Source organism: Cyclopterus lumpus, chromosome 21 (assembly GCF_009769545.1).
Source record: "Cyclopterus lumpus isolate fCycLum1 chromosome 21, fCycLum1.pri, whole genome shotgun sequence".
NCBI lineage: Eukaryota > Metazoa > Chordata > Actinopteri > Perciformes > Cyclopteridae > Cyclopterus > Cyclopterus lumpus.
The window spans coordinates 18,465,678-18,477,093 of record NC_046986.1 but is presented as its reverse complement, the minus strand read 5'-3'; the positions used below and the strand labels follow the sequence as shown (position 1 = coordinate 18,477,093).

The 11,416-nt window shown below is 44.1% G+C and overlaps 1 protein-coding gene across 1 annotated transcript; it reads left to right on the top strand.

Moving 5' to 3' along the window:
- Positions 1-3,178: 3,178 nt before the first annotated feature.
- Positions 3,179-10,791, top strand: idh1 (isocitrate dehydrogenase (NADP(+)) 1). The gene is made up of 9 exons (XM_034561948.1): positions 3,179-3,307; positions 4,222-4,352; positions 6,269-6,560; positions 7,286-7,388; positions 7,956-8,133; positions 8,235-8,386; positions 8,530-8,670; positions 8,768-8,930; positions 9,807-10,791. The coding sequence occupies exons 2-9, from the start codon at positions 4,231-4,233 to the stop codon at positions 9,898-9,900; spliced, it is 1,245 nt and encodes a 414-aa protein (XP_034417839.1). The 5' UTR covers positions 3,179-3,307; positions 4,222-4,230; the 3' UTR covers positions 9,901-10,791.
- Positions 10,792-11,416: the final 625 nt, after the last annotated feature.

The window sequence follows — 11,416 nt, the reverse complement described above, 5'->3', positions numbered from 1 at the left end:
CCTGCTCCGGGTCGACTGGGTCCTCCTGCCTCGGCGCCCCGGGGCAGCGCTTGAGTCCTGCTCAGACCCGAAACTAGGCAGGAAGCGAGAGGTGCCCGGTGCGCATCCCAGCCCCTGGAGAAGCGCACCGATCCGAGATACGCGCGGTGACTCCACCTTGGCACCGCGGGGGTTGTGACCATAATCAACCAAGCGGGGAGCGAGTACTAACCATGGGATGCACCTGTGCACCTTCCGACGGTTGGAGAAAAATGAACAAAATGATTAAAACGCCAGTGTGCGTTCGCAAAAAGCAAGTGCGCTGGAGAGAGAGAAAGAGAGAGAGAGAAAGAGGTGAGGATGGATGGGTAGACTGCAAGTGTTTGGTGCTGATGGCGCGTGGAGTGAATCTTATCGCTGCAAGCTCCTCCTCAACCCTCTCTGTCTTGCGCGCGCTCTCTCTGTCTCTCTCTCTCTCTCTCTCTCTCTCTGTCTCTCTCTCTCTCTCTCTCTCTCTCTGTCTCTCTCTCTCTCGTTGCGTGGTTATCGTGCCACAACTGAGAGCAGATGCAGAGTCACGTGACGCCTCCCAGGTCTTGCCAAGCTGTGGTCCTGTTCCAAAGTGGAGCTGGGAGACAACAAAGAGATGGTGTTTTGGAAGCCAGTGGCATTTCCCCAATGCGTGGAAGAAAAAGTATCTCCAACACGCGCTGATCGAAAATAAAATGTACATATAAAGTCTGCTGTTGGCACAAGGCGAGACCATGCAGCGTCTTCTGAAGACACGGCTTCATAGATTTAAACATACTTGCCCGTTTAATTCTTGGAGGTTTAAATTAATGTGGAAGGACCTATATAAGAATGTGTAATTGAATTTTAGATTTACCAAGAGAACCGCACAAGGATCGACTTCTCTGCTTGCTCCTCGGCTCTCCTCAGGACCACATGGCCTCATGTGGAGACGTCAGGAAGTCGTTTGGTTCTGCAGTGAGCTTCTGCCCTCTAGTGGTGACGCAGCGCAATTTGTGCTACTTTTTCGTTACGTGGAGAAGAAATGGAAAACTTGTAGAACTTTGTTTAGATAGGATAAGTTTAAGCTTCTTATATCGTCAATAAAAACAATAGAAAGCTATTTTACTATTTGCCTCTACATAATTGTCATTATATATACATTATTGATGATTATTTCTCAAACTTGTCATTGTGTAAATATTTTGCAAAAGCACCAATTGTCAACCACATTGTTGTTAATGAGGTATTTGGTAAACGATATTGTGATATTGGATTTTCTCAATATCGCCCAGTGCTACATTATCAGCTATTATGGTTGACTGTATATTGTATTAATCAAAAATAAATATGGAAAGCTGCCAAGCCAACTTGCACCTTTCAGGACAGAAGACGCTCCCTGTCAAAGCATGGCAGGAAACGGTACCTGCAGGACCCCCTAGGAGACCGTGTGCAAACTTTAAGAGAGAGAAAGAGTGAATGAACAAAGAGCAGAGGATGTTTTAGTGTGCCGGATGGTCAGTTGTGTGTAAAGACCTCTCAAAACTTCTCTGTGTCATGAGTTAAACTTGGAGTAAATCTGCACAACCGCAATCTTGCCGAAGTTTACTGAGTGAAATGCATAATAATATTCAATTGTACTGACAACCCTTAAAGCAAGGTCAGATTACCAATGTTGCCAAATAAGAAAGTGGCCCAGGGGCCCAGACCTTGAGGCCATAGCTCATTGTGTGGTCCTGCAAACTTGCATTTATTTAAATTGCCACTTACTAACTGACCCACTAAAGAAACTGGGGCCATTTACTGTTAAGGAGTTGTGGTTGGTCTCTGGGTCTCTGAACATGTAATAACGCTGCGGTTTCTAGCCTGCTGTCTGTTCCACACTAATGGAAACTTGGCACAGAATTAATCAGAACTAATTGCCATTATTATTTACTCACTATAGAATATGCATTCAAATATTTGAAGTCCATTGTGCATAACAGGCCAGACCATTGATTAGCCTGAAATCCCCGTCTTTTTATTTATCTTTGTATTTATTTATTTAAACGTCACACATTTAAAACCACATGGACTGCTTTCTTTTTAACTCAGGAAGGCACTCAGACAACAGATGTATGTTCACATCAAAACACAACAAGACTTCCACATGTGTCTCTTATCTATTTCCTGTTCAATCGCCTTCGAATTCTCTCTACTGACCAGCAGGGGGCGACTCCTCCGATTTCAAAAAGTATTCAGATTGAATGGAAGTCTATGAGAAAATGACTTTACTTCTCTCTTGATTTATTCCCTCAGTAAACATTGTAAACATGAGTGTACGGTCTCAATTTCTATTTTCACGTCTTCTTCAATACAGCATGATGTTCATTTGGTAACTTATGGTTCCTTTTAAAGTCAAATGGAGCATAAAGCGGAGAATGCTTTAGGGCGGGGCTTACTCTGATGACCATAACCTGCAATAAACACCTCTTAACATCAAGACACATTAGATAGGAAAGATAACTTACATTAAATGAAATAATAATATTTTGACAAAAATAAACAAGTAAAAAACATCCATAGCACTAATATGCAACATGCACATTAATGTAACATTAATATCAATCCAGAAACATCATATATGATGATTAGACAATGACAGGGAACATTTTCCTGCTCAATTATTACTTTTACTTTTGATACTTAAGCCGTCTTTTGCAGCATTGGGGTTCTGTTGCCACTTCCCAGAGTTCCTTTTTATCCCAAATTATTTATGTTGTTATTGACGGACAAAATCAACCCCTTGGATCTCCTTATTTTGTGAGTTTATTTGTTGGCGACTGTGGACCGTCATTATCCCAAATTGACAAAACGGTGTCCCATCCCCAGTGTCTGGTGGGGGATAAACAGTAAAGAGCCCATCATCAAATATTTGCCCCAAAACAGGTTAATCTGGCCATGTATCAGAGTGGCCTTTAATTAGGGAGTGATCTCATTAACTCTCTTCTCACAAATCACTGAAACCAGTCGAAAGTAGTTTCAAGTGAAAGTTCAAGAGAATATTATGGTTGACCAATATCTCGGACCAATCAGTGAGCCACATTTGCAGACCGCCCTCCCACCTTCCAAGACTAATCACGCCCCTCCGTCTTTGTGGGCTTATCTGATTGGTTGTTCGTTTTTTTCTGCTCTTCTCCGATTGGTCAATATCTCGCGAGCTCGGTATCCGGGTACCTGCCGCACCTCCATCAGCATTAGCCACTTTCTGCTCAGTCAGACAACATTCCGCTTCCTCAACCTCTCCGTGACTGCGCCGTGGACCTTTAAACCAAACAAGGTATGTGTCTGTAACATTTAATGAAACGCTGCTTCGCGCAGAGCAAAGTGGGGGCGACGTAACGTGACGTGCCGCTCGACTATTTTTATCTCATTGTCTCGAGACACCGGGTTGCCGGTCGAGCTAGAAAACCTAACGACAAATAAAGATAACATTATTTCCTGTTCGAGTAATTGGGGTTAAACTCAAAGTAAGTCATATGCACGTGAACGTCTCTCTTTAAGAGGGTCCACAAGGCCCATAGTCTGAGCAAACTCCTTCCTGCTTCTTTGTTTTCTTTTCTTCCTGTTCTTTATTGGTAGCCCTATATTCGTACCAAAAAACAACCAAAACCTGCACGTTAAACGCCACGTTAACCGGTTTGCATTCCTCGTGTGACCAGCGAACAGACTGCCTGCCTCTGGCTGGCTCTGGTTGTCCCCTCCCCGTCCCCTCCCGTCCCCTCCCCATCGTGCGAGGATCAGCCGGTTTCGGGCTTATTTAACTTTTCAGAAAGGTCCTGTAATTCTACCCAAAATAAGTGGTGAAACTGTCGTAAAACACCAACCATCGAGGGACCATCCGTAATGTTAGGCTACATTTACAGGAGAAACAATACTGTGCATTTAAGTCATTAATATAAAAAGATGAAGGGCACTAATTTATTTAATTATTCTATGAATGGCTATTAATGAGTTTTTTGGTATTGGTTAGCTGTATGCTGCAGTTCTTTGGTTTTTGACCTGGATGTAAGGGGATTATGGACGATATCAGATGGGCCAAATAACTGCTGAGGTCATGAGTTCATTCATTATGGTGCAGTGGTATTGAGAGAGGAACAACCACACACATGCTTGATTGTCCTGTTACTTTTGTAAAATCCTCATGTCCTGTCCTTAACCCATCCGTCTGTGTGTTGACCCCTTGTGTCACAGGACTCAAAGATGTCTCCGAAGATCAAGGCCGGCTCTGTGGTGGAGATGCAGGGGGATGAGATGACTCGGGTCATCTGGGAGCTCATCAAGGAGAAGCTCATCTTCCCGTACCTGGAGCTCGACCTGCACAGGTGAATACGACCTCAGCGTGCTGACCACAGTGTGCCGAGGGCGCTGTGGATCAACTCGCTTTTCTTTGCCAAAATCATTTTCTCTAATTTAATGGGCGCATCGGTTTCTTCATTTGACCCTGTTGCTCCTCTTATCTCCTGCATGGACTTTGTTCGGAGTTGTATGTTATTTGAGTGACCTTTTTTTTTTTTATGTGAAGTTCAAGTCCCTAATGTCGCCATCCATCACAACGAATCATATCTTCATGCTGCCTCGTGGGGAGAGATTGCCAGCCCTTTGGACTTAGGCATCCTTTTCCAGATTGGTGTGATTACAGAATCCTCACATCTTGTAACGCATCATAAAAAGTTAATGATTTGTTGTGCTGCAGGCTTTGGAAGCACTTATTTGATTTAATATGGTGTAATAAATACTCTTTTTGTATGAAAATATGCAACATTCAGGCCACTGGAAAAACAAACTAGAACCAATTGGTATTGAGACCTCCTTAGGACATTTTGTCAAATTTACAACTCTAATTTTTAACTTTTAAAAACACTTTTTTGATAGAAACTGATCGCAATTGCAGATATAAAAAGGGTGAGCACACGTGTGCGTTCAGGTTAAAGCATGTTCAGGTTTTCTAATTGTTACAGGTTGAACAGACACACAACCTAACAATCAATTGCTTCAGAACAAAGGGGCACAACATAATTGTTAAACCTGAAACTCTTTCCGTGAAGCTTTCTATTTCGGCCTTTTTTTTCCCATCTTGTTATGGCTTTCGAGGGGGATGGAAAGGAAGAAAGTGGGTAAAGGGTCACGGCTGCTTTTCAAACAATGCTAACCGGTTTCAGAGACAGCTCGTACTTGAAGGGAATGATAAGCACCAAGCTCATTCCTGTTCTCAGGAAGTCTACGTTCTCCTCTTACTGGTTTTTTTGGTTCCTCTTGCACAAGTGGTTACGAGGGTAGCAGCCTATCCAGTCATCTTAGCAGTGGGCCGGTCGTCATTGCACAATCAGTTCCTTGTTTCCTTTGTCTTCGGGTTTCTTTCTCCTCTTTCCTGCGAGGCATGTAAAGAAGTACAGAGTGAGCACAGTACTGTCACTGGCGGCAGGCCAGTAACTATTCCTGATGACAGGTCTTCCAAGAAATTATAATTAGCAGTGATGTGGAGTGAATAAAGCCCCTGGAAGTAAGTTGAGTTGTTCCTCAAGCTCAAGCACTCTCACTGCTTATTAATGCCGTTCATGTCCTTTGACACCGTGATCATGTGGCACATTGCAGCCAGTGTACTGTAACATTCCCAGATTAGCTTCTAGCCAAGTAAAACAGTGGCGTATGGTCACTTTTAGTGCTTAGTTGTGCTCCAGGATGTTTGTGCGACCGAAGCAGAGATAATTACTGTCCTTCTTGAAATGGAGCGTCTTGGTTTATGGCATCCCATGCCTCTGCGGTCGAGATCATAAATGTCTTGTCCATAGCTTCTCCTTACATCTCTGCATATTCTCATACTTAAAGGCACACAAATATGAATACTGTTGACAACTGACTTGCATATGTCTGTAGCATTTACTATCAAAAAGTGTAATAAGAGCTGCCAGTGAATATTTGGCAGATTGTTAAGCTATTTGATATTTACAGCTTTTAATTGGGAAACTTTTCTAATGTGACAATATTTTTAACAGGAGGTTAGACGTTATTTATTAACAATGATAAATCCTGTAGTTTGGTCTGTTGGTGGAATCGAGAGAATTAAAACATGTTTATACGACTGAAACTAAGTATTGATAAAGAGTTATTGTTTTGTTATCTAAGGAATACTCGTGGCACATGTTTAGAGCCTTTCAACACATTTCCAGGACATCGCAGCTGCTTTCTCTCTGGTACTATTAGTCCAGACTCTTATTCTCTCCGTCTCTTCCTGTAAAAGCTACGACCTCGGCATGGAGAACCGAGACGCGACGGACGACCGGGTGACGGTTGAGGCAGCGGAGGCGGTGCGCCGTTACAACGTGGGCATCAAGTGCGCCACCATCACGCCGGACGAGAACCGCGTGGAGGAGTTCAAGCTGAAGCAGATGTGGCGGTCGCCTAACGGCACAATCCGCAACATCCTGGGAGGCACGGTGTTCAGGGAGGCCATCCTCTGTAAGAACATCCCCCGCCTGGTGCCCGGCTGGATCAAGCCCATCATCATTGGCAGACACGCCCATGGAGATCAGGTATCCTACGTTTGTACACTTGTTTCTGCGCTGCAAAACATTGAAAACTGCCTTTTGGGGTGGGATCAAACCTCCAAACATGGTTTTGAGGTTAAATGCTGTTCAACTGCAGGCCCACAGCTGAAAAGACCAACTCACTGTGAGAGTCTTTATCTTTGTGCAGAAACCAACACCCTTGATTATCTGACAAAACCACTACTGTTACTGAAGCATAATTTGCCCCAAAACCTCTGACTGCTGGGTTGCTGTGTAACTCTTCTATGAACTTGGTAGCTTCAGGTTATATAAAACATTGTCGGATTGTCAATAATTACATTTCATCGGCCGTGCTTTGGACAGTAACGTACAGCGTTTAAAGATTGAACGAGTTGAAACAACGCCACAGATATACATCACAAGTTAGCGTGTGGCACTGTGCCAGAGTCAACAGTCCTCCTCTTTGCAGAGAGTTGTGCAGGTGAAAGGTCAAATGGCTGCTTGTTGCATAATATCCCACGAATGTCGTATTATGTACTCTGCTGGTGATGACAGCCTGCTCCTGCCGAGGTGTTTATGACTTGGGCCTCGTCGTTTGATTTCATGCAATTTTACGGGACGTGGCTCGCACCTAAAGCTGTCTGTAATGGCTGTGCAGTTAAGTGTGAGTGTGGGGGGGGGGGGGGGGGGGGGGGATTATACGGCAATTCTGCAGTAGTATTAACCACTTGTGTTTTTCCCCCCCACAGTACAAAGCCACAGACTTTGTGGTGCCCGGGCCTGGGAAAGTGGAGATGACCTACACTCCCACCGACGGAGAGCCAGTCAAATATGTCATCCATGAGTTTGAGGGTAAGAACACAGCTGGCCCACTGCACCACCACCACCACCACGCTCCCGACTCCTCACCACACGAGAATGGTCTGATGATACAAGGCCTGTGGGGGAAAGTGGCTCAGGCAACGAATGGGACAGTTTTTAGAGTCGCAGAGGGGGGCGTGCAGGTACACACTCATAAGTTTAAAATGGAAAATATCGTAGCGCAAAGAATGTCAGATATAATGTGGATGTGTAAAGTAGTGCCAGTCAACATGACGAAGCTTTGCGTTTGCATCGTAAATAGGAAAATAAAAGATACGGCTTATCTATTTGTGTTAATTCTGTTCCTATTCACCCGTTGTATCACTCGGGGCCCAAACACTGAGAGAACTGAAAATGGATTGGAAAGGTTGAGTAGTGGACACGAGCAGCAGGGAGTGTATTTTGCCTTTTTTTATGTTTATTCAAATAAACATATATATTTGTACTGCACACTAACATAACAAACACACCTGCACAAATACAGGTTTGCATGCGCTATGATGTGCATCCGAAAGTGACGACACACGATACTTAATGTGTCCATTTGTGTCCGTCCAGGCACAGGTGGCGTTGCCATGGGGATGTACAACACGGACAACTCCATCAAGGACTTTGCCCACAGCTCCTTCCAGATGGCTTTGACCAAAGAGTGGGCCCTGTACCTCAGCACCAAGAACACAATCCTGAAGAAGTACGACGGTCGCTTCAAAGACATCTTCCAGGAGATCTACGAGAAGTAAGGACTTTAAAGTCACATGCACACTTTCTCTCTCACATACACACTTTTATACCAGAGGTCGCAACTTAGACGCGCTGTCCAACTTCTTGTGTGTCCAGGGAATACCGTGCCAAGTTCGAGGCCAAGGGCATCTGGTACGAGCACCGTCTGATCGACGACATGGTGGCCCAGGCCATGAAATCTGAGGGAGGCTTCATTTGGGCCTGCAAGAACTACGACGGAGACGTACAGTCGGACTCCGTGGCACAAGGTTGGTCCAAACGACACGCTCGCATCACAAGTTCTGTGAATAAATATGTCGAAACTTTCTTATAACTGCGGCACAAAAATAATTGAGAATGCTGATTTTGCCTTTTTCTGTTTCAAAGATGTTCTGTTGGTTTTGTGTTTCAGGCTACGGCTCCCTGGGTATGATGAGCAGTGTGCTGATCTGTCCTGATGGACGCACAGTAGAGTCTGAGGCCGCCCACGGCACAGTGACTCGCCACTACAGACAACACCAGCAAGGGAAGGAGACCTCCACCAATCCCATTGGTAAAAAGAAATTCTCTCCAAAAAAACAAAAGGTTCCCTTAATGTAATCTCTAATTATAACGCATGCATTGTATTTAATGTGTTTTCCCCTTCACAGCCTCCATCTTTGCGTGGACGCAGGGCCTGCTCCACCGGGCCAAGCTGGACAACAACACAGAGCTGCGGGTGTTCTCTGAGGCTCTGGAGGCCGTTTGCATCGAGACCATCGAGGCTGGTTCCATGACCAAGGATTTGGCCATCTGCATCAAAGGCCTGCCAAAGTTAGTCTCTTTATCCTGCGTCAGGTGTCCCCCGCCGGAGATGTCTAGATGTCTTTGTCTTACCAACCGTTTAAAGTCTCGCTGCATGCATCATTCAACATAAGGCTCTTACATGTGGCCTTTGTTGTTTGAAGTAGTACATGCTGCTTTTGTGCGGAAGATGAATATGTTGAGATGACCCGTTTCCATTAAAACCGTCTTCAGTTTGCTCGTGCACCACTGATGTGCTTCTGGTTTCAATTTCCTCTACTGAAGGGGGTTTTGTCTGGTACACTTTAAACGTACCCCTGGCTAAACTATTTCCTCTCAATCCGATCGTTGTCTAATGCAAAACCTTCCGGAAACTCGCTGCAGCGGTTTCGTGAGCACAGAGAGCGAGAGTTTGCACGGGTGCAAGTTTTGACAGCAAAGAGATATTATTGTACGTTTTACATCCACTAAGGTGATGTCAGGTACAAGCAAACTAAGCTAATAAACAAAGATAAATAAGTAAAAGACAGTAACTTAACTTGCACAACAAACTCCTCAGGATCAAACATATATTTGAATATTCACAAACACATAATTTCTCAATAAAGGAGAGTAAATATACATTGAGCGGCTTTTCAGATCATGTTAAACAAACACAATATGAAGTATCTGAGTAATATGGAGTATTTTTACATTTAAAAGGGAGGGGAACATTGACCCAACAAAACAAACACTAAATAAAACGTGACACTTTCTGTTAAAGCCAGTCAGGTCGTCTCACTGGAAGTCTGCGCGAGGTGTTGAGTTTGTAATAACGCTGTAATAACCACCTTCTCGTTCCTTGTCCAAACTGAGCTTTCAAGTTCTACTCCCAAAGTAAACGTAATCTTTTCTCTTCGTTTACAGAGTGAAGCGCTCCGACTACCTGAACACCTTTGAGTTCCTGGACAAGCTGGCGGAGAACCTGAAGGTTAAGCTGGCTAACCCGCCCAAACTGTGATCTCACCTCCCAGCCTCAGCTATTGAACACACACACACACACACACACTTGCAGACATTAACAATCATGCACATAGAGACATCTCCACAGCTGCAGGAGTTGACACTGGAGCAGGGAGGGAGAGAGGAGTGTGTACCCGGGTACTCCGGAGATCTACAGACAGAAACCATGTCATTCCCTAATCCGGGGCTGTGATGGAGCAGGGGGCCTCGTCCGGGAGTAAGGGGGGTGGAGGTCTCTGATCAGTGTCGGCCATCATCCCCCCCATCAATAGTAGGCGGCCATACTCGTGACGGTGAAAACGCATGCCGCAGACACTCGACTGACTTTGTTTACCCTAATTGCACTAGGTCCCCTGAAGTGAGTGCGTGTTGTCAGTGTTTGTTGGTGATCTGTGCAACCGACGGGACGGAATCTGTCCGAGGGACCCTCGGGATCCTCGCTGCCTTATTAGTTTTGTATCAAAGTCATTGGATGATTCTTGTCGCCCTCTTTTGTCTCGCAATGTTTTAACAATAGCACAAGCTACTTTTTTATGATTTTAGAGCGTGCTGGAAACCACAGCGAGAGCACTGTCTGTCTCTAATTTGAGCCGTCGGCACAGTCGGGGATTGGCCGTGTTTTACTGTTGTGCACCACCAAACGCATAATAAATAGTGGACGTTGTTAATTTTAAAGGACTTACAATACATTCCTTTTAGATTTTGTTCGCTTATTTATGTTACTTATCAGTTGTTTAAGAGGTGTGTGTGTGTGTGTGTGTGCGTGCGTGCGTCCATCCATCCAGTATGTTCCGCCTAGAAGGTCTTCATCAAGTCTGTTGGTTTGTAATCAATATTATCCCTGTTGAGTCCTAATATATAACTCACAATAAATGAGTTTTTTAAGAAATATTTGTCATTCTTTTTCTTTTGTGCTGGTGTCATTTAAGGCTGGAAACGACTATCAGTCAATCCTGTGATTCTATTTTTTTAATGAAACATTTATCTGTATTGTTTGTATCGTGATACATTTCAATCTCGGAGCTGAAGGCGACGACGTCTCCAGACGTCTTGTAGTCAACCGACTTTCCAAAAGCCAAATATGTCCTGTGTCCACAAATCAAATCAAATCAAATCAAATCAAATCACGGCATCACAATGTAAAACAAGACAGGAACCTGCTATGATTCATTTGGTTCGACAGATACTTTAATTAATAATCATATTCTCTAATTTAAGCTTGTCATATTTGTGGTAGGATGTTTCTGTAGCTATGTATTCATTCATGTAGATGGATGCTTGGTAATGATGCAATGTTGCAGTCATAAACTACAAAACAATTGGATCAAATCTGAATTAATTTACCTGAATATTACACTGTACAAGCTCCACAGTAAACGCTATGCAAGCAGGTAACACTGTGTCCTCTACAGTGAAACAAAATAAACCAAAATACTTTGAGTTTGAATAGATGACAGAATTAACTTGTCTGTGCAGCAATACATGAAACACAAGATCAGCTGAGAAGCACACTT

Bases quoted from the DNA above. Each gene is read 5' to 3' on its own strand.
- idh1 (XM_034561948.1), top strand. From the start codon at position 4,231: ATGTCTCCGAAGATCAAGGCCGGCTCTGTGGTGGAGATGCAGGGGGAT. The intron at 6,561-7,285 runs GTATCCTACGTT...TCCCCCCCACAG, and splicing joins GACACGCCCATGGAGATCAG to TACAAAGCCACAGACTTTGT. The intron at 7,389-7,955 runs GTAAGAACACAG...GTGTCCGTCCAG, and splicing joins TGTCATCCATGAGTTTGAGG to GCACAGGTGGCGTTGCCATG.